Here is a 21,319-nt window from a genome sequence, read left to right as displayed (position 1 = left end):
CAAGCTAGCAGCTAGCGCTAGTCAGCTCCATCCTCTCGTCCACATATGGCCACTTGTCATCATTTCTGGCTCCAAAAATCCAAGATGTCGACGGTCAAAATGCAAACTCGAGGCTTCAAAACCAGTGGGTGAAGTCACGGTGGCAACTTCTATTGTTTTTTTTGTTTTTTTTACAGTATATGATTAAATGTAACTTTCCTTTTCCTTTTTTATACAACTCTGACTCACACACAAACATCTGCTAATGCTGCAAGTTTTGAAGAATATATTTTGTCTTCATCATGAGACAAGTAAAATCAGTCGAAATTGGATCAGTGATGGCAAAGCTGGTATGGTTGCTTGGAAAATACACATGAAAGTTAGTTTACAGATCTTGGGAAGTACGATATGTGAAAAAAGTTGTATAAAGCCTTTTGTTGCTCCAGAGGGAGCTATGCAAAATCTGATAAATCTGTTGTGGCTGAAGACTAAAAGTTTTAAAATTAAAAAACATCTTGGGGTATGGAGTTTAAGTGAGGTTACTAATCACAAGAGAAGAGCTGGCTGCAGACAAGTTGGCGTATGTCAACCTCAATTGGCACCTGTTCATGATATCAATGGTCAGTAGTGTTCTGGTTTTTCTCTCTTTTTTGTTTTTGCATTCAAGAAGTAGACTTTAAAGACTGAAGCCAACAGGATTTCTTCTGCCTTTCTCATTGCCTTCGTCTCTTCTTCATCTCTTGTTTGTTTTAAATCCTTATTTAAGTCAAATATGATACTTTTCATGACTTATAAGTCTTGGTTTTGTACCCACTTAATTAGTACAGTTAGAAAGTCACAGATCAATAATCTTATATTTCTTGTGGGGGAAAAATTAACGTGTTTCAGCTAAAAGCCATCATTAACATTTAGCTGAATTGTATTCAAGATTTGGAGCTGTGTGCACTTCTACTTTTCAATATAGTGTAACAATACTGTAATCATACACCTTCAAGCAAGCAATCAAATGATCAAATGATGACATTATACCTCAACAAGCACAGTCTTGTTAATTATTAGCTACTTCAAAAAATCCTGTTGTGAGATACGTATGTAACAATGTAAAGCTTACCTCATCTGAACTCAGAATAAAATTTTCCCTAGCTAGTTTTACAAGTATCTCTTCAATGCCTGCTGAATCTGTGACTTAAATAAAAGATGTCTCTGTGGAGAGTTAAAACAAAATCCCTCAAGTCCCTCATGGTCAAATCCCTCACGGTCCTCTTCCATTATTTCAACATGCCTTTTTTCAAAATTCCACAACAGCCTGACTCCCCTCAGCATGGCTTTTTCAGCTTGAAACCAGCTTAATCATGTCATATGTTGGATGGATTTATGATTTGGTAACGTTATCATCAGACAACACAAGACGGTTGTCAAGTGAGATTTAAGAATACTGTGCATTGACAGCATGACATAATATCCTTCAAAATTGTGTTTAATCACCTTGAATGACAGCATCTCTATTTGCTTGATTTTCACGCACTTTAGTATTATGAACCACCAATCGGATATATCGGAGCTTTCAGAAAAGTCAGAGTTTCCTTGTTGTGATTACGATTTGGAAGTTTGCGTGGACGCTATTTACAACTCAGAATCTCGTAATTACGATAACTCCTACAGTATATGACATGAATGCAACAGATTTATATGAATTATTAGGTTACACTATTCGTGGTGAGTCTGGCAATGTTATACAAGTGTGATTCTTTGCTGGTGTTACCTGAACTATAATAATAATATGTATATCATCTGTTTTGAGCTACATGATTGCAAAAAGTCACAAGTTTTACTGGGGCTTAGACACACAAATCAATACCTCACAGAAAAAGCACAAGATAAACATATAGAGTGGCTGTTAAAAAAACAACAGATCCATCTCATTCACTGAGAGCAGTGACCTATGCTAAATGCTTTGCCTGCCTCTATACAGTTTGTCTCCTGGTTTCAATTTTCCACTTCTTGCAAGCAAGCAGCTTTCAGTCTTCTTTGTTGTTTTACTGTCTGGGTCAGTTAGAAGCCCCACTGTGTTTCCCCACTGCATTTGATGTGGAAAGTAATGAGTACATGTTTTAGGAGAGAGCAATTTATGTTAGAGACCATTTCGATGCTGTACCATCTAGACGGGTGATTTCCCTTTTTGTCATGGTTACCTAGAAATGGCTTGTCACAAATTGTGCTGCATGCATTCAGCTCTCTCCTCCACACAAGGTATCATACCATAAAACAATTTTTCATAGATGAAAAAGCAATAAAGGCACAGTTCAGTTATGTTTGTTCATTTAATTAGATTCTAAATAAACGTCCTCCACAAGATATATTTATAGGTTATAAATCTCAAATGTTAACCTTTACAAATGACATGTACAATTATAGGATAAACCCCCATTATTAACACGATGTTTCCATAGAGGAAGAGACCAGTAACCTCAGTGTCTCTCTGTAGTATTACAAAACACTTCTTTGGCATCCTCTGTCATTATGGTTGGATTGGGTGATCTTATTTTCCAACACACAGAAGAAAGGAAAGAGAGGAGAAAAGGAGGAGGAGGAGGAGGACGTGTTTGGAATCGTGCCTTCTTTTCTGCAGCTGTAGCGGAGAGGAGGGACAGGTCCTCTGGGAGTAATTGCATGCTTTTTTGTGTTTCTGTCGGAATAACACATTTCTGGCTGGTAGAGGCTATGAGATTAAAGCTTTGCCACAAAAAAAAAGAGAACTGACTGATTACTGGGGAAATTATAAAGGGTTCAGAATGGTTATGCTGTGTAACCCTCAAAATGGGGGAAGAAAAACAAATCAAGAAAGAGAAAGGAAGGATGCAGTCAACACATTGTGCTGAGGTCTGCCAACATGCAGGCAAGACAATGGACTCTAAATGGCAGCTTTGTATGTAATTAAGCATCATTCCTGTAAAATTCAGGCCTCCTCCTCATTTGTCATTCTCTCTGTTCATCATTTGACTGCATTTTAGGAACAATATGCTGTATAAAAACACAACCCTTTTCTGTAAAACTTGCAAAACTTGCAAAAAAATCTGCTTTTCCTGTGTTAATTAGCCAACCTGTGTGTTAAAGAGAATGTGTACTTTAAAAAAGGCAAACCGCATAGAAGGTTAAAAATCATAAAATACTCATGAAATTATCTCAGATGAACATTTTTTAAAATTCTGTCTCAACTCCACAAAAAAGTGTTTTGCTTGTTCCTTCACTTGGATGTTTGACCTTCACTGTGCAGAATGATTTATGTGCAGAGTTTTCAAACTCATCTGCAGAAGGTTGAAAGTTTCTCTGTGCTCACCTTAAATCTGAGTTTAACACGCGTATGTACGAGCATGATTTGTGCCATCCCAACGAGTTTGGAGCCAATCATGGTCCAGTATGCAACTTGCACAAATGTGAAGCATCCAGTGCACAAACACCGAGAATGGACTTTTCAGTGAAGTTGGTATATCTTTTATCTAGAAGTTAAAACAAAATTGAATTAAGTGAAAAATATTAACATATTAATAGATTCTGGATTTTTCAATGAGGGAGAAGGAGTAGATATATTGAGAATTTTAACAAGGTAATTGAATTTTGTGTGGAAAAAACAAATTAGACACAGATTATTATTAAAAACTGAGTATTTTAGATATCTTTAAAAATATCTGCGAGGGGTCTTTTACTTTGGACAGAGTCAGGCTACCTGTCCCCCCCCCCGTCTCCAGTTTTTGTGCTAAGCTAAACTAATCGACTGCTGGCGGTGGCTTCATAATTAACAAACAGAGAGTGATATAGATCTTCACAACAGGACTGGAGTAAGCGTATTACCCTACATGCGAACTCTTGCTTTAACATAAGTGTCTTTGCCTGAACCAAAGAGGAGACCTGCAGTTTATTAAGAAGACTGCTTGTGCATGCATAGGCTATGAAAATCCTACCCATTAAGACGTGAGCTTTACATTTATGTTTTAGTAACAGGAACACAGGAAAAGAATTTAAGATACACAGAGATCTACTTTAACACAACAAGAGTCTAAAAAGTTGTAAGAATGGTGGAAAAGAGTGAAAGAGAAGATGAACGTCATTGTAATTAAAGGCGGACAGCTGTCTCTTTTGGCCTCTGTGATTGCATACTGTGGAGCATTGGTGTTAATGTGTTTATTTTGTTGTAAGCAGCTGTTTCTCCACTTTTCTCCTTTTAATGATCACAAGATGTGTTATTTTTGGACGCCACCCTACTCTCTTTTACTGAGTGTTGTTTGTTTTCTTCTTCTGCTGAACATGAAGAAAGAGAGAACGGACACTGACTAATTACGGTTTGGAAAAAGTTCAGTGCTTGTTACAACACACCCACAAAGGCGTTTACTTCCTTCCAATTCCCATGCTTTGTGTTTCCACTGTGATAAAAGTAGTACCTGAGATCTGTACAGTGACTATTTTGAACTCCTCTCTTTTTTTTTTTTTTACTCATTGACAAAAACACGACTCAGTTTTTGTTCATTTGTTCTGCTGGCTTTGAGCAGCTCGGAGATAATCTGCTTTTTTCCAAACCAGTTAACCGATTACAGTTGTTTTTGGGACTTAGGTGACAACAAGAGAGAGGTTTTTTTGTCATCTTGTCTTTGTTGTCTTGTTGTCAAGGGTTAAAGGATTAGTTAGTTGGCAGTAAATTATGCAGAAACCTTGTCTAATTAGTGGAGAAAAAATACAAACTATTCAAGGAGAATACAGTATTATATTATAATAAAGTATAATTTAACTACAATAAACTTTATAATTTTAATTAGGGCTGAAAAACAAAATGATGATTCAAATGAAATACAGTAACTGTCATGCTGGTATGCCAAAACTAGAACAGGTGGGTCTGTAAGATAGTCAGTGGTTTGACAGCGGGTATGTGACTAAGTGCAAATAAACAGGAAGTGACCTTGAGCTTTTCAAAACTTCGCCATACATAACTTCCAAGTTACAACTGTATTCATGAGCATCTGGCTTAGCCCGACCTGCACGGGATGTGCTGCATTCTAAACACTTGGCAAATATTAATTTGTTGTTGTTGCTTTCTGTCGTGTCTTTTGGTTTTCCAGACTATTTAATGAGTGTGTGTCTGTGTGCTTTGAGGTTAGAGAAGATGAAAGATCCAGATAATTAAACAAGTACACACATATTGGTTGAAATATTTCTAAAAAGCAAAAATCGAATATGGTCAGTATATTTGAACATACAGTATATACACATATTTAAATTTCCATATGTCAGTATAGTTGTATAAGAGAAGAGTTCTGCCTGTAGGCATCAGTGTTTGTTCTCGTGTAGGCTACACGTGTCTGTAGCCACAGATGGGATTAACAAGTGAATGCCGTCCCATAGATGTGTCAGGGGGTTAGAGGTAAGACAGAAGGGCTTTTCAGAGCAGGCGTTGTTATGGCGTAGGTCCCAGTTACTGTCAACCTCACCAACTGTCCAACCACATGGGTCAGGCTGCACCTGATGGAAGTTTTAAGGCCACACGCAGCAAAGTGCTCTGAAGCTGAAATGGCAGTTTAGAGGTTACAACATGTTGTCCAATTGAGTCTTCAAATTATGTGCCAGCATTTCATAACAGTGAAGGGTCAATGTTACGTTTGACAGAGAGCTGTACTCCTTCTCAAACATGAGGCCAACACTCATGAGACGTTGCCATACAGTGCTTTTTCACTTCCCTGAACATTGCATATTTGCACTTGTGGCATAAGTACATTCTCTGTTTTTTATATACTGTTATTTATAATGTTTTATTTTGAATATTTTATATTATATTTTTTTATTAAATCCGTACGCCTTTTTAATCCTTGAATCCCAAGTGCAAGCCCAGACATCCTACACTGATCAAACTACTGCAGTAACATTTACAGGCATTATATGTATATGAGTTGATATGAATGCCAAATGAAAGTGAAAAATGTGGGTATGAATGTATCAGACACAAAGCTTTTCTACAGAATGAGAAGAGGAAGGAGAATAATGGTGCTGTGTGAACTTTCATGGTCATCAAGACTGACCTTTGTCCGTCATACATTTTAATGCCAAAATTATCTTTTTATTCTATCTCAGGCAGATGGGACTGAACATCAGCTGTGTGAGAGCCGATGATGCTGCAGACAGCCAAGACTCTACAGTGTGGGCAGAGAGACATGACATTTTGTCCCCTCTCTAATTATGGTAAGTGACCAGAGTGATTGTTGTTAACTGCAGAAGTGATGGCTTTAAAGAGCTGGGGGCCATCCACACAGCTGGGAGCTCAGAGACACATACATATTTTTGCCTCAACATGTACATCACTGAAGGGACACAGAGGCACAAAACAAGGTGAGGGGGGACTTCTGGGTGATGCTCCTGTCAGACAGGACCTTGCTGCCTGTGTTACATTACGTGACCCAGCAGAGGAAGGCCAGAACAATTGGAAAATAAACAAACACCTGTGTTGTTGGATAAATGAGATGAGACTGAAACTGCTCACGGGTTGGCTACTACTTCTGGAATGAAACTGTAGCAACTAATCCTCCAAATTAAACCACCACATAAATCGTTTATACCTTGCACTCCCGAATGACCCACTGCAGTGTAATTTGACCGCTTTCCAAAAGCCTTACCAGTCACTGTTAAAAAATAATTATGTTTTATGACACAACAACACTGTGGTTAAGGTCTAGTTATGTTTATGCACAAAAAGCACTTGGTTAGGTTTAGGGAAAGATCATAGTTTGGATTAAAATGATCTTTTGAAAATGGTTAGTACTTCCTCAAAGTTAAACAACCTTCATCATCATTACAACAGTAAACACCACGTTATGTTTTTTTAAAAAAAAAATGTCCCAGCTCATGATGGGAAGTTGGAAATGCGAAGGGAACTGTGGTTGAAACTGGAAGCTAACAATTGTCTCCTGCAGCCAAGTCCACTACATAGCCACCTACCCAACCCGCCTCCTCCTAAGAAGAAATTCAACTTATATTGACGTCGTCTGAACTGTGTCACTTCCCTGGGTTATAATTACTAAGGCTACTAGATGGCATCTTAACTATAGGTTGTTTTTGGCAACTGAATATACAACCTGTAGAGTCATTTTTCTTGGGTAGACGGGCTTGTAGAAGAAGGTTGATGAAATATTATTTTGAATCAAATTTTTTTACCCAAAATTTATACTCTCATCCCCAAATCTGAAAACACACAAGAAGGCTTTTGTGAAAATTGTGTAGAAGTGGCCAAAATATACAGTATTGAAAGTGACCCTGGAATCACACACACACACACACACACACACACACACACACACTATAAATCAATAAAATTTAAAACATTACATTTGTTCAGTAACTTGAAAATATTGTAAAATATCTTAAGCACAATAAAACACACACATACACCCACAATTCAGTCTCCTCCACAAGAGAAGTATCAAATTGTACTGAAAAATAAATGTTGCCCCAGAAGTAAAAACAGACTGAAATACTAACACTAGAAGTGCACTTCAGAAGCAAAAAAAATCTGCAGAACTGCCTGTGCAAGCTCATTGTCAGGCTATCAGTAGCTATCAATAGCAATTGCCCGGGAACCTTGTGTGAATATTATTGAACTAAACTTGGGCTGAAAAAACCAAATGCCTCAAATGTCTGCCTCTATTGATTGTTAGTCGTTTGACATTTACACAAACCTGATTCCCTCCATTGTTACAGACCTTTGAATTCATGTTCTCTGTTGCTGAACTACTCACCCACAACTTTAGGCAGGATGGATTGGACATACTGTATCTGTTAAAGGGGCATTCCACTGATTTTACATATGAGGTCCTGTTCACACTTCATGGCAATACTAGTCATGAGTAATACTCACCCTGCGAAAATGTTGTTTACAGCTTTACTTTACTTCCGCTGTTGTTCTGGAGGGAGCTGTCTAAAGTCTTGACAAAATAACCCAGGTGATGTCATAAGGTAAATTTTCTTGGCTTGTGGACTACACATTTCTGAGATATTAAAAGATGTGGACATTTACCAAGCAGAGGAAGATAACTAGAGGTCTGGTCATCTTGGCCTCTGCTGCACTGATTTTGTCTTTTTTAATACTACAGAAGAACCCTTACAGACTTCCAAACCTTGTGGAATTGCTTGCTGAAGAACCCCTTTTAATGGTAGCCTGGTGCTATTTCAGCAGAATGAGTAAATGGATGGCTTGGTGATCACAATGATTATGCTTTCAGCATCACATTTCCTCCCTAAATACTGAACTCCGCTGTCCATCCTTAAAGAGGAAGCCAAGTATGGTAGCCTGGATTACATTACAGTATATATCAGTGCATAGATTAAAGGATAAGTTCTCATTTTTTAAGATCTCTCTTAAAACAAGACATGACATGCCCATATGTACATTTAAAAAGTTAGTGGTTGCTGTAATCTATTATGGACAATTCGGTATGAACAATTCTTCCTGTCCATACCGGCTGCAAATAAACTGATTCTTAAAGCAATTTCAATGTAAGTGATGAGGGACTAAATCTACAGTACAAAGTACATCTACAGCCAAAGCTAGTATGAGGCGTCAGCAGTCTGAGTCTGAGTCATGAAGGTATCCTCCAAAGTTACTGTCTTTTTAGTAACAAATTTCAGCTTGATGTTACTGTCTCTCTGTCCTTGCCCAGACAGAAAACACTGTCCATGGAAGGACAAAGTAGGACAGACAAGTCATTTTGAAAGATAACCACTTGATGCGTCTATCTCAGACTGTTGAAGATTAATTAGCTTCAGCTGAACTTTAAAGAATACATTTTTGCACAGAAAGGACTATGATAATGTAATGATGTCCACGTACGTTAAAATCGGTTTAGGAAGCAATTCTTTGAGGCCATTCTGGACTGCAGGAACAATCATAGTATTGCTTTAAGATGGACTCGAAAAAATATGAACCGATCCTTTAAGGCCGTTAAAAGAAACATTATAAATGAAGTTTCCAAATTTTATTTTATTCAATAATAATTTTATTATTGTTTTTTGTCGTTTGTGTTTTTAAAAACAACTGTTATAAAAACAACAAAAATCTCATCTCTGTGCTACATCAACTGTCTCTTTTGAAACTTTAAGTATGTACATTTGAAAAACTTTTTCTGCTGTGATTTCTGTTTACTCTTGTCTAATATTGACCACATGGTGGATTACTGGACTTCAAGACCTTGAGGCACTGAACAAACAAAATAGTCAACAGTATTCACGCCGCTGTTATTGTGCATATAAGATGCCGATATGAAACACAGCGTTTTCACTTGATGACTTTTCCTGTTCAAGAGGAGCACAGCCACAAGATATCATTGTCAGAGATAAACCATCTCTATCATGGTGTGCAGTAGCAAAGCTGTTGTGTTTCAAGATGATTTATTTCCCCAGAAGCTGCATTTACACTGCGGCTGAAGTGAAAACAATGTGATGACTTTAAATAGCACCAGATTACGACAGGTAAACACAGTCAAATATCTCTCTTCTATTTGAAATGAGCCCAGTCAGCTATTTCACCCTAACTAGCCAGTGAGTGTCTAAAATTTTTGTGAATGCAAAAAACAGGATATTGATTACAAATATATTTAAGATGCTTAACCTGTGAATTTATTTGTGTAAAATCAGTTTGTATAGATTTATAAATAACCTAACATATTTTACAGATTCATCCAACTATCTTCTGTCTAATCTAGCTTGTTCAGTCACTTTCAAATATTTAAAACCTAGTAAGTACAATAAAATTGAAACTAACACACACATACGCAATAATATAACGTAATGGCAACACCCCTTAATTATTCATGAAATAAAAATATCCTCATAATTCCCTTCTCAAATGGACATCAATGCTTAATTACCAGTAATCATAATCACATAAAAATGTACATGCTAATGTTTTTAGGGCTGCCCCTTTTTCCTGCCCTGATACGACATTATATACTTTATGTAAATATGAATGCTTGAGCTCAGTGAGATATCACACATGGGGATGATAAGACGGGAAAAGAAGGAATGAGGAGAATGCAGGAGAGGAGCAGAGAGAGGGGAGGGAGAGAGGAGGGAGATTGAGTTTGACTTGGAGCAGTAAGAGGGTAAGTCAGGATGTCCCGGAGGTCATGAATAAAAGACGAAAAGAATAATTTTGGCGTTCCTCAGCTTGGTACAGAACGTCACAGTGTGGATATCAAAGAGATTAGTAACACTGAATCACATCTCTCTCCTTTTCACTCTTTCTTTTTTTGTTGTTTCGTCTTTCTCTTTCTTTACACACATATCTCTCTCTGTCCTTGAGAGCCACACACACTGTATATTGTTCCATGAGACCACATACACACACTGAACATTAATATGATTGTCTTGTAGGTGCAGTCACCACTGGGAATTTGCATGGTGCAAATTAGGTTGGATCTCATCCTTAGAGAAGCTATTAGCCCCTCACTACCACCCTCTGCAACTGAGTGTGTGTGTGTGTGTGTGTGTGTGTGTGTGTGTGTGTGTGTGTGTGTGTGTGTGTGTGTGTGTGTGTAATGATGTCAAGCAATCTTGGCTTCACCAGTACATCATGTTCACCTCATCAGCAAAGAAAACACTGACTCATATACACACAAATGAACTATCTTCCTTTACAAAGACAAAATGCGGGCATGAACAACATTATTAGAGCTTTTTGTGTTGTTGCCCCGTATTCATGTAGAATAAACACCAGTGCTTTGCTTTACACTTTGTTCTATAATGCAGTGTGGGGAATTGTAGGAGAAAAGAGGGAATCCTTTATACAACAGCAATTCATTTTCTGATCTAGTTGGAGATAGTGACTGCGGGGGACCACGTTGTGGTTTCTAAAAAGGCGTTCGTAAGAGGAAGATTTGTCTTGTCACTGTTCTCTGCAGGTCCTCGCAGCTTATTACCATTTTACAATCAGCTCTTGAGCAGCTGTTTCCATTGATAACAAATTGATGTATTTGACTGTAATTTCACCTTAACACATGCAGACATATACTGATGCATAACTACTACGCTGATTCAGAGAGACAGTTATCTGGTCCCCACTTTACCAGTGTAAATATTCCATGAATGTTATCGGAAACCTCTACATTGAAATGTTGGGTGTCATGCAATATTTTTCCACGTCAACTGCTTTTGGGAGGACAATTTTTACAAGTAGCTACACAATAGATTTTATTATTCTGCTGTTCTGCTCTTGGCAGCGATAAAAATAGGAAAAGCACACAGCCAGCAGAATCTAACGAGAGGTAGTCCTACATCTAGAGTGTATTCAGAATAATTGAGACACCAGCTTCAAGCTTCCCCATGTGATAGAAGTTGTGTCGTATTTTTTTGTCTGATATGTATTTATAACTCCTACAAATCATTAATTACTTGATATGACCTCAGATAACACTTGAAGATCTCCTTTAAATAGTTCAAAGACTGTAGCTCCGTCAAAAAAGAATGCATTATAGGACTAAGCTAATCATAGAAAATTGTCATGTTAGCAAATGTTTAGAAATTACCTTGAATATAGACATGACTGAAGAAAAATACTTTTCTATTGTTTTTTTGTCTCTGATTTGTTTATTCACATTAAGCATAACTTGTCAATATCTTAATGGAGGTTGAGAAATGGTAAAACAAAATGCACAGAGAACTGGTTTGATATTGTCCTAAATAGAGACAGAATTGAAGAGTGAGTTGCTTTGTATAGCAGTATTGATGCTGGGGCAAGTTCAGCATTCAATACCATTAAAATAAAGGAAACCAAGACAAAGTCAAAATTTGTCAACCCAGTACTGAAGTTTAACACTCTTTTACACAAAGTGTATTCCTCTGATTCATTTCTTGCAGGGGATTTTGTGTTTTTAATTTAATTATATTTTAAGAGCCGGCATCACTTTGTGCAATGCCTGATATCATATTTTGTTTCAAGCCTAATTTGAAACTACTTCCTCCCTCCTTTGGTATAATAGAAGGTCTTTATGGATGATAGAAGATACCGTGCTGCTGCACTGGCAAACTGTAGCTAATAATCATCATCATTGTCAAGGAGGCTTGAATGGAAAGACGGAGGCTTGGCAAAGACGGTGGAGAAAATGATTTTAGGGAACTGAGTTGGCGTTTATTTCCCCTCAGCCACAGTGGAACAGCTCATTCACATTGCCACCAGTAGATGGAGCTGAGATCCTCTCAATGCTGCAGGGTCAGCTCTGCAGAATGTGTACATTTGTACATTTATGTGTGTTGCATGTGTGTGATTAGGAACATTGATGTTTTTTTAAAGGTATGTTTAAGGGGGTATCAGTACCTGTGTGTTGTCTGTATCTTTGTGTCGATTTTCTCAGTCTCTCAGTATAGTCACTTGCAAGGGTGCAGAAATTTCCCTTTGTAAGCTGTTTACTTTTGTTGAAGGTCAGGGTAGGACAGGACCTAATGTTCAGAGACAGACTTCTGAAAGCAGTGTCTATTCAGGCCCATGCGGTGAACTGGCACTTCAGACGCTGGGTTTGGGGGCTGAGTTAGGGGGTTCGTTCTGCACAGTGGGACCAGTGTTGGCTTTTGTGACAGGGTAAGCATGTCTCTCTTTTCTTTTTTGCAATTGCCTCACACTCTATCTTCCCCTCTCACGCTTGCCCCAGTGTCTCCTCTCCCCTCTCTGTGTCCCTCTTAAGTTTGCCTATCAGCCCTCTGGCCCTTAGGAGCATCTGTGCCCCTCCTCATTCAACATATGTCCCATGCCTTTAGGCCTAACCCCCAACACTGGAGCCAATCACTTATTCATCATGAACATGAATTAACAATCATCTATTTTCCATCCCACCAACAACCTGATGGTTAATTTCACTCCTGACCTGCTTCTGGTTTTGGCGGGGTTGCTTGTACATCACGCAAACACACAGACGGCGCAAGTGGGAACCTCTCGAAAGGAATTATCAACAGGCAACAGTCAGCATAGACAATGCACTGGTCTGTGCAAGTACAACATGGAAGAATACCGTTGCATGATAGTAAGATGTACAAGTATCTACAAGAAGATTAACTAATTGGTTAAATGGTTGGAACATAAACCAAAAAAAAGAGGGTATTGGTATGGTGGCGTTAAAATGTGGCCATAGAGTAGCAATATAAAGAGGAAGGAATGAGACATACACAGAGGAAGAAAGCAAAATAAACAGACTGGATAAAAGCTGTGGTTAAATTTGTATTATTATGTGTACACTACCCAAAGAATGCTTTCTTCATCCATTTGATTCCATCTCCATCTTCAATGTTTTATGAATCATCAAAAGGTGCAGCAACCAGGAGGAGTTTCATGTGTCCCACATGTGCATTAGAATAAATGGCAGCCTGTACCCTGGAAAACTGTGGTAATGGTAATTGGCTGAAAGCCCTCCTTGGTGTTGCAGTGATTTTACTTGCAACTGCAACACGTTGCCAGTAGGAAGTAATTGCTCATTTGGAGGAAGGTAAGATCCTCGTTACTGCCATCAGTCCCTTGCTGTTGCTGTAGCAGAGAATACTCTGTGTGTGTTTGTACCTACTTGTACGGGGGATAAGAGTGAGCTAGTGCTGAGATGTCGTTACTATCTGACTACACCTGTCCTGATACATGATGTTTGTAAGTGGCTGAATAAAGGGAGTGTCTGTCTTTCCAAATGACAGTTCAAGGACAAGGTTCAAAGCTTTACCAGGTGTCAGTCAAGCTCTTTGAAGCCTCTTCTCTCACCCCTCTCAAAGGGTAGACAGAGGAGAATAGGAGGAGCTATCTAGAGAAACGGGTTGCCATGCATCGAGTACTGTTTACCTTGCTGGGACTTAAACTGCTTCCAGCTATAAGAGGAGCTGCTCCCTTGATGTGAACCAACTTCATAGCCTCTCTCCATACTATCCTCCATACGTTCACTCCGTCGCCCTGCATTGTACTATTTAACCTCTCCAAACAACCCCCTCTTCCTTCCAGCACCCTTAAAACACTTCACACACCTACATCACAGTATTTTAAGGGATAGGGTAGTGGCGCCTAGAGCCACATTAGCATGGCAAACTCGGCGTGACAGCAGTTTTGCTACAGTGCTGTTATGATGGAGTGAATATGCTCGCAGTTTGGGCTGCTCTGGGGGAAAGCGGTTCCCTCCAAAGTGTGTTATCATGTAGCCCCGAGTGGAGCTGGAGGGAAGGAGTGGGGAGGGGGTTGTAAGATTGGGAGAAGGGTGGGGATGGGAAAGTGGAAAGAGACTGGAGGTGAGCTGAATTCAAGTTCAAAGCTGTGGAACGTGACTGTGAGCCGAGAGTGAGCTGCGGGAGGAACTGTGATGCAGGGAGTTTGGATGTGGTGTGTGCTGGAATGAATGGACCTTGGCGGGTTGACAGTCACTCCACACACGAGTTTGAGTGAAAGAGGAGGCGACAGTGCTGGGCTTATTGAAAAAGACAAGGAGAACACTGCAATCAGCTCTTCCCCTCCTGTGAGGAGGGAGTGCAAAATCACATGAACAGTACACAGAACGCTGCCTCTGCAGCGCACACAAAGCCTGCGTGAGACACATAATGCCTTTCATAATATATCATTGAAATTTACCACTGTTATGAAACAGCTATGTGCCATCAAACACACACTATTAAACAACAGTAGCAGGAGGGCGACTGTATAAAAGATGAAAAAATTAAAATTGTAAAGGCTTACACAGCATAATTGAAATTAATGGTGTTCCTGTTTTGTGTGGGTTTTTTTTTTTTTTTTTTTGCCATTTTAACATTTCCTAGAAGAAACAAAATTCAAAATTTGATTTCATCCTTAGAAGAGCTACTACCTGTAAGAACTGAAATAATAATGATAATAATAATACTTTTATCATTATTCCCACTATAGACACTCGTTCCTTATGTTGGACTGAATTTCCATATTTGATATTTTCCTTCTGAAGTACAGCAGCTTCAGAGATTCAACCAGTAAAATTCTGTTTGTGTCTGAGCCTGTGATCTCTTTATACCAGCAGAAACCAAATGAATTTTTTTTTTGATTTTTTGCTTCCTGAAGGCATAGACATGCATATACAAAACACACACAATTCATTTTAACAATAGTTGTTAAAATGAATTTTGTGTGCTTTGTATATGTATGTTAAATTTATTCTCAACAGGGGGTTGGGATGCTCTTTTTGCATCTCCAGTGTGTGATTTATACTGATAAACTGGGTGTAATTTGCCTTAAAAGTTTATCTACCATGTTTCTATGTCTGTACTGTAATCGCCACCTAAAATAACTTCTTTTGTTTCCTTGGTTAAGCTGTAGTTGCCTTTTTGCTCATACAGGAGATTTACAAGAGATTATAAGAAATCTACTAAAGGGCAGTTTATAATGTGTTAACTTTGGCCATTATTGCCACTGGCTTATTAACCAGTCCCATTTACTCAGTCGTCCAGTCCTTAAATAACAACATTTTCTCCCCCAGTTTACTGATAGCATTCATTTAGTTTTCTCATCATTCTGCTCTGTAATGATTTTGGAGAAGTGTGGGAAAGGAAAATTACATCTTTTCACAGATGAGATAAGAGGAAGGAGACATGTCCGATAAACTGTCTAATCAATTTCAGCAATTAAATGCAGTTGCAGCCTGTAGAAGATATTTATTAATTTACAAATACAGCTATAGCACAGCTGCAGTCTTTTTTTCCTCTTGATTATAGCAACAAGCCAAGAGCCAGGTGTTCATTCTGGCAGGGAACAGAAGGACAAGTCTTCACAGCAATAGAGAACAATTATCAGCACCTCCACTCAACTTCAAAGTTCTCTCAACATCATTAAAAGCAGGTACGGCAACCTGTATCGAATATTATGCAGCTGAAGTCTTTATCGGATGGAGATGAGCCTTATTTAATCTACAAATTCAGTAAAAACTACATTCAGTTCTGGTAGTTTAATAGTAGATTAGATTGATTTGGAGGAAAAGGATGTCAAACAGGGTTTTGTGCTAATCAGATAAACACAGTCAGACTGGTCGGTTATGGCTTTGATGCTGAGGCTTAGTTTTTTGATTGGCACTTTGCCCATTCACTTCATTTAAAACAGAGGTGATGCCTCACCCCCACTGACCAGTATTTCCATGACAGTACACAATGAACGTCCTGCTGATCCTGGAGGGTTCACTCAGCGTGCATCTGAAATCACTCACTTTTCGCATAGTGTGCTATTAAGTGTAGCCACTATTTCATAGTTGCCTGATTCTCTAGTGATAATTATAATATGGTCTTTAGTGTCACAATGAAATGCAAAAAGTAATGAACATGTGGCATTTACTCACCACATTGCAACATGTTATGCATTATACATGATCTGAATAGTGTGGTATTGTTTGTTGGCAGCACAGAGAGGTTGATACACAACAGAGTTTTCTACATAGGTGTCATACACAAACTTCTTGTTAATTTATTCACCTGATAACATATTTCTGTTCTCTTTTAGGGTACAATATGCAAGCATGGCTTGTGTGTGGATGTAAAAAAGCTACAATTATGATGGTGGTATCTCAGTTGGAAACCCATGCTGTAACTTTAATGGATGTAAAAGATTCTACTATTTAACCATTTTGCCAAGAAATGTTACATATCTGTAAAACCTGTCACCTGTTCACAATATAGTAATCAAAATTCCATTGAAATAAAACTTAAGATTTTATAATGTTAAACTTTTCAATGAAATTTAGTCCAGTCTGAATAGATGGCTAGACGTCAACTGCAAATCACCAAAACTACACTTGCCAAGCTGATAGTGGTACGTTAATGTTATTTTTTCCCAAGGCCTTTGTCATAACCAATTTCAGACTAGTGTTTGAAGAACCTCCATATTCACACATTCTTCATCTGTTGGAAGAGGGGATTGCCAACATCAGCAGACTTCAGTCACAAGTAGAAATACATTTACAAGCATCTACAAACCCTTTCCCTTGTCAGTGCCTGCTCCACAACAATGTTAGCAAACCAAAATCTGAGCCATGTTTTCCTCATTTTGTTTGTTGTCAGGTGTTATTAATTGTTACCATGGAAACACATTCTTGGGTGGCTTTTAGACACTAAATTAATCAGCCTGTTTTGATGCAACTGTAATACTTGCAAGATCAAAACTAAGATGGATCTAACTCTTACAGGTTTAAAGCTTTGTACAGGGATTCAGCTTCAAAAGCATTGTCATGTTCCTATTTGTTGTGCACTGAGAGATAGAAATGGTTGCACTGATGAGGTTGGATATCATAAGATAGTGATAAAGGATTATTGATGAAGATTGATGGTGTATGTGTACTTTTGCTCCCTACCTCAACCACACCACATTCCCCTTGGACCCACATAACACACACATACACTCCACTACAGTTATGAAGTGGCCCTTAGGGGGTCACATCATCTGTCCTTCAAAATATCTTGTTTGTTTATTGCGTCCATTGACATAAAAATGAAAATAAACTCATAAAATACCAGACAGACAGATGGACAGAGAAATATAAAGTCTGGATAGGCTCAAATCTGGGACTTCAAAGACCTTTTTTCTGTCACTGGTTTTAATGAAGCCTTCTCAGAAGGGAACAAGCAGTGAGACTCTCTTTATTAAAGCGCAGCCACTAAGGGCCCCCTATGGACCCACATAACAAAGTGTGTCATTAAAAATTAACTTTGGGTGGAAGAGACTTACTCACAGAGGAGAGAGGGAGTGCAAGCTCAGATCAGCCAGGCCTGTAGCTCTGAGGCCTCCGGAGTGACCACAGTGCGGCAGGGGCAAAGCTCTAGATTCATGGTCACTGAAACTCTGTGCTCTCACATGACACTGTTTGTTGCCACAATGACCCTGAACGCTGAACAAAAGGTGGTAGCTATCAAAACCAAACTGACTATATTGCTACTCTACAGTGTTTGGAAATAAACGAAAAGAACAACAGGACACTGTTTTGTTGTCAAAATGACTTGTCTATGCTAATCTTCCTTATTCAGTATTGGCTGATATTAAAATATATTACAATAAATAGTTCATTTATTTCTAAAATACCTTCTTATTAGATTATGTATATCCATTACAGGAAATTTTGATTCCCAATAATCAGTATTGGTATCAGACCTTAGAAAGAGCATGGAGAGCTCAAGATAAAATACAGGACAAAGAGTGTTCAGACCTTGGTTTACTTTTTTAATGAGATTGAAAGCAATCAAATTTGGTACTCAAGCAAATTGAGTACCGAATTAGATTAATATCATCATCAATATCATCTGCATACAAATGATTAATATCAAGGCAGATTGATTGTTCATTAACCTGCCTTGATTTTTGGTGGATTTAGAAAATAAAAATGGTCCAAATATTGATCCATGGGGAACACCTTTTCAGTAACACTTTACAATAGGGTACACAAACCACTGATTAGTTGTCAAGGAACAACACAGGAACAAATCTGCAAATCATAACTTTTAATTAATAAATAGCCAACATGTTTCTGAAAGAAGAACAAGGGTCTGCATTACAGTAGGCGTATTGGTACAGGCAACATGAAAAGAGGAAATGTGATATGTCAATTTTGAGTGATAATCCTTGAATTTTAAGGTTTATCAAGATTTTGTAGAATCATTTTATCCTCCATCTTGTCAATCGCAAAATGAACAGTAGTATTATACTGTTCATGTTTCAAGACAGTCTATCTGGAATGTGGATTTGTGTGTATTCACCTGGCCAACACATTATGTGGGCGGATGACATTGGATTGCTGCAAAGGTTGAGCAAGGTTAAACTTTTCTGTTGGATGATCCTGCTTTTTTTTTTTTGCCAGAGCCCTCAAGGGTCTCACTGAAATGAACGAGGAGGTCATGTTTTTAATGCAGAGCTAGTATAGGTTGAATTCTTCTACTTTTTTGGGGAAAAAATCTTAAAATGAGACAATACAAAGAAAAAATACAAAATACAAGTTGAACATTCTCAAATTGTATTGTATAACTGTAACATTAACAAAATGTATCAAACAGTATCCTTAAAAATACTTCTAATCTGTAGGAACCACCTTCCTCCCTTGCAGTTTGCTCCCTCTGACACTGTTCCTTTTTATACTTACTCATTGAAGCTCAGGCCTTTCATATCCATCGCTTTAAGACAGCACTTTCAACTACCGGTGTCCAGCCTGAGGCAGAAACATGCCCTCAGCAGCTCACTCACTGCAGGTACAAAGTTATCAACGGCCACAGATCTGGAATCAGATGTTTTTGATCCTGCTGCAACGTTTTCAACCACGTGTAAGAGAAGACCTGTAATTTTTTATTTTGCTGCTCTCAGCATGAACGTTTTTCCCTTTAGAGGCCACTGTGTAGTTTACATTTTCTGGAAATCTACTTTAAAGACCAATTGCAAAGATGAAAAAACATCTGTCAGTTATCATGTGGCATGACTTTTTAACTTCATTCATTGACATTAAGTAGTTTAGCTGAGTGCTTCCCCATTGACACTACTGACACTTCCTATATTCAGTATGATGTGTTCATGTCAGGCAACTTTTTGATGGAAGAGGAGGTTATTATGTTTTGCCCTAACAAATCAGTAGTGAATGACATATCCATCCCATTGACATAATTTTGCACTTCATCATTTGCACTTGATGCTATTTTCCTGTTGCTGTTTTTCATTAATGCAGCTAGGTAGCCAGATATGTCGGAAGATGACGTCCCCATTATTCACCCCACCAACTAAGCTCTGATTGGCTGACTGTTTATCTAACCGATTGGAACAGCTGTCAATGGGACACGGACATCAGCCTATTTAAATCGCTGAACAAATCTGAGATGTTGGCAGCAATTTGGAGGTCTGGAACCAGGGCATACAGACACCACTAGGGGGCATAATCAGTAGTGAATCTTCTACACTACTGTATATATGCACTGAGACAGTACGCAGACTAGGAGCCAGGCCCCCATGTCTCCTCAAACAAATCAAAGTCAGTCATGGCCTCTTATTCTGTCATTTCAGACAGACCATGGATGTCTGCAGAGCTGCTCTGCTGGATGGAGGCCACACAGAGGTAAAGGATGATTATATTCTGCCTGCACTCTCTGCTGTCATCTTCTAACATTTCTCTTCCACACAATGACCATGAGGAGGATGGGTAGAACACCCGTCACCCTAATGTCTCCTTGCCTTATCATGAGGAGCTCATAAAAGATCCACTCTCTTCCCTTCAAGTAGGCCAATCTCTGTGTCAGCCACACAAGGGAAAGGTACCGCACACACACTATGTGCCAGGCTCACTGGTCGATCACCAAAACTGAACATCAGTTATATCGGATTTCACCCCCTAAAAAACTTTAACTGTGATGACTGAGAATTGTACTGCCAAGGGCCATTTTTTATGGCAGATTACATGCATATTCATTAAGATTATATTACATTCGATATGGATTTTTTTTTCTCCCTCTTTCCTTAAATGCCATCTGAGCTTTGGAAAAGATTATGTGAGTGGGATGGATAATGCTGTGGTGTGATTTCTAAACAAACTGTCATGAAAATATTTATGCTTGCACTATGTGGTAACTGGAGTCAAGAGTTGAAAGGTCATCCATTTAACCCTTTACCTGTCTTTAACCTTTGTAACATAGAGCCATTCTCTGGATATCACAAGAGTGATGAGTGGAGTGACATGGCAGCACTTTTCTGCAAATCGTGGTCCTCTGTAGTCAAAATTAGGCATTAAAAGAGTCTTAGGGGGTCAGCGAAGCAACTATAAACCTAATGCATCTCTTATATTCTGCCTGTGTGTTTACTGTGTGTATTAATGGGCTGCTGTTGTATGGCTCTTTGGTCTTTAACAGACAGCGAGACGGTGCTGGGTTGTCACAAATACATGATGTGGACGGAAGAGAAAGAGGCAATTTGGATCCTCATTAAATTTTCAAAAGTCCTGATGGTCCTCTGAAAATTGAACCAACTGTTCCAAAGCAACCTTAATTTTATGCTACAGTAAGTGCAAATTAGCTTCACAAAAATTATTTTTAATCACACTCTGCCGAGTTAATTTGCTGTGTGGTAATTTTCCATGCTCCCTCTTAGCATCGCACTCAGTCATGAACCCTGATGACTTGTATGATCTGTGCTAACCTCAGGCTTGTTTGCCCCTGGTCCAATTTTCTCTACCAATCTAACAATCCGCTACCTTCAAAAACACAATATAAAGTTCCCTGCACAGCATCTCTGATGCACAGCAACCCTGTAGGCCTAAGAAACTGAGATAATTACCTTTGGTTACTGCTAATTTTTTGTCATGCAGCAGTGATCTGAGGTGGAATG

General features: G+C 38.6%; 1 protein-coding gene across 5 annotated transcripts in view; it reads left to right on the top strand.

Moving 5' to 3' along the window:
- Positions 1-21,319, top strand: part of il1rapl1a (interleukin 1 receptor accessory protein-like 1a) — a 277,030-nt gene that overhangs the window by 270 nt on the left and 255,441 nt on the right. For 3 of the 5 annotated variants that reach the window (XM_042427081.1, XM_042427080.1, XM_042427076.1), the window contains exons 2-3: positions 6,094-6,201; positions 20,006-20,057. In XM_042427081.1, the coding sequence (XP_042283015.1) occupies positions 6,199-6,201; positions 20,006-20,057 (55 nt within the window). In that variant the 5' untranslated portion in view covers positions 6,094-6,198. Of the gene's footprint in view, positions 1-4,284; positions 4,328-6,093; positions 6,202-20,005; positions 20,058-21,319 lie in introns of those variants that run through there. The other 2 variants (XM_042427079.1, XM_042427077.1) reach the window with 2 other exon arrangements.

This window comes from Thunnus maccoyii, chromosome 11 (genome assembly GCF_910596095.1).
Source record: "Thunnus maccoyii chromosome 11, fThuMac1.1, whole genome shotgun sequence".
Classification (NCBI taxonomy): Eukaryota; Metazoa; Chordata; class Actinopteri; order Scombriformes; family Scombridae; genus Thunnus; species Thunnus maccoyii.
Note: the sequence above shows the minus strand (reverse complement) of the source record. Positions and strands in the feature narration are given on the sequence as shown.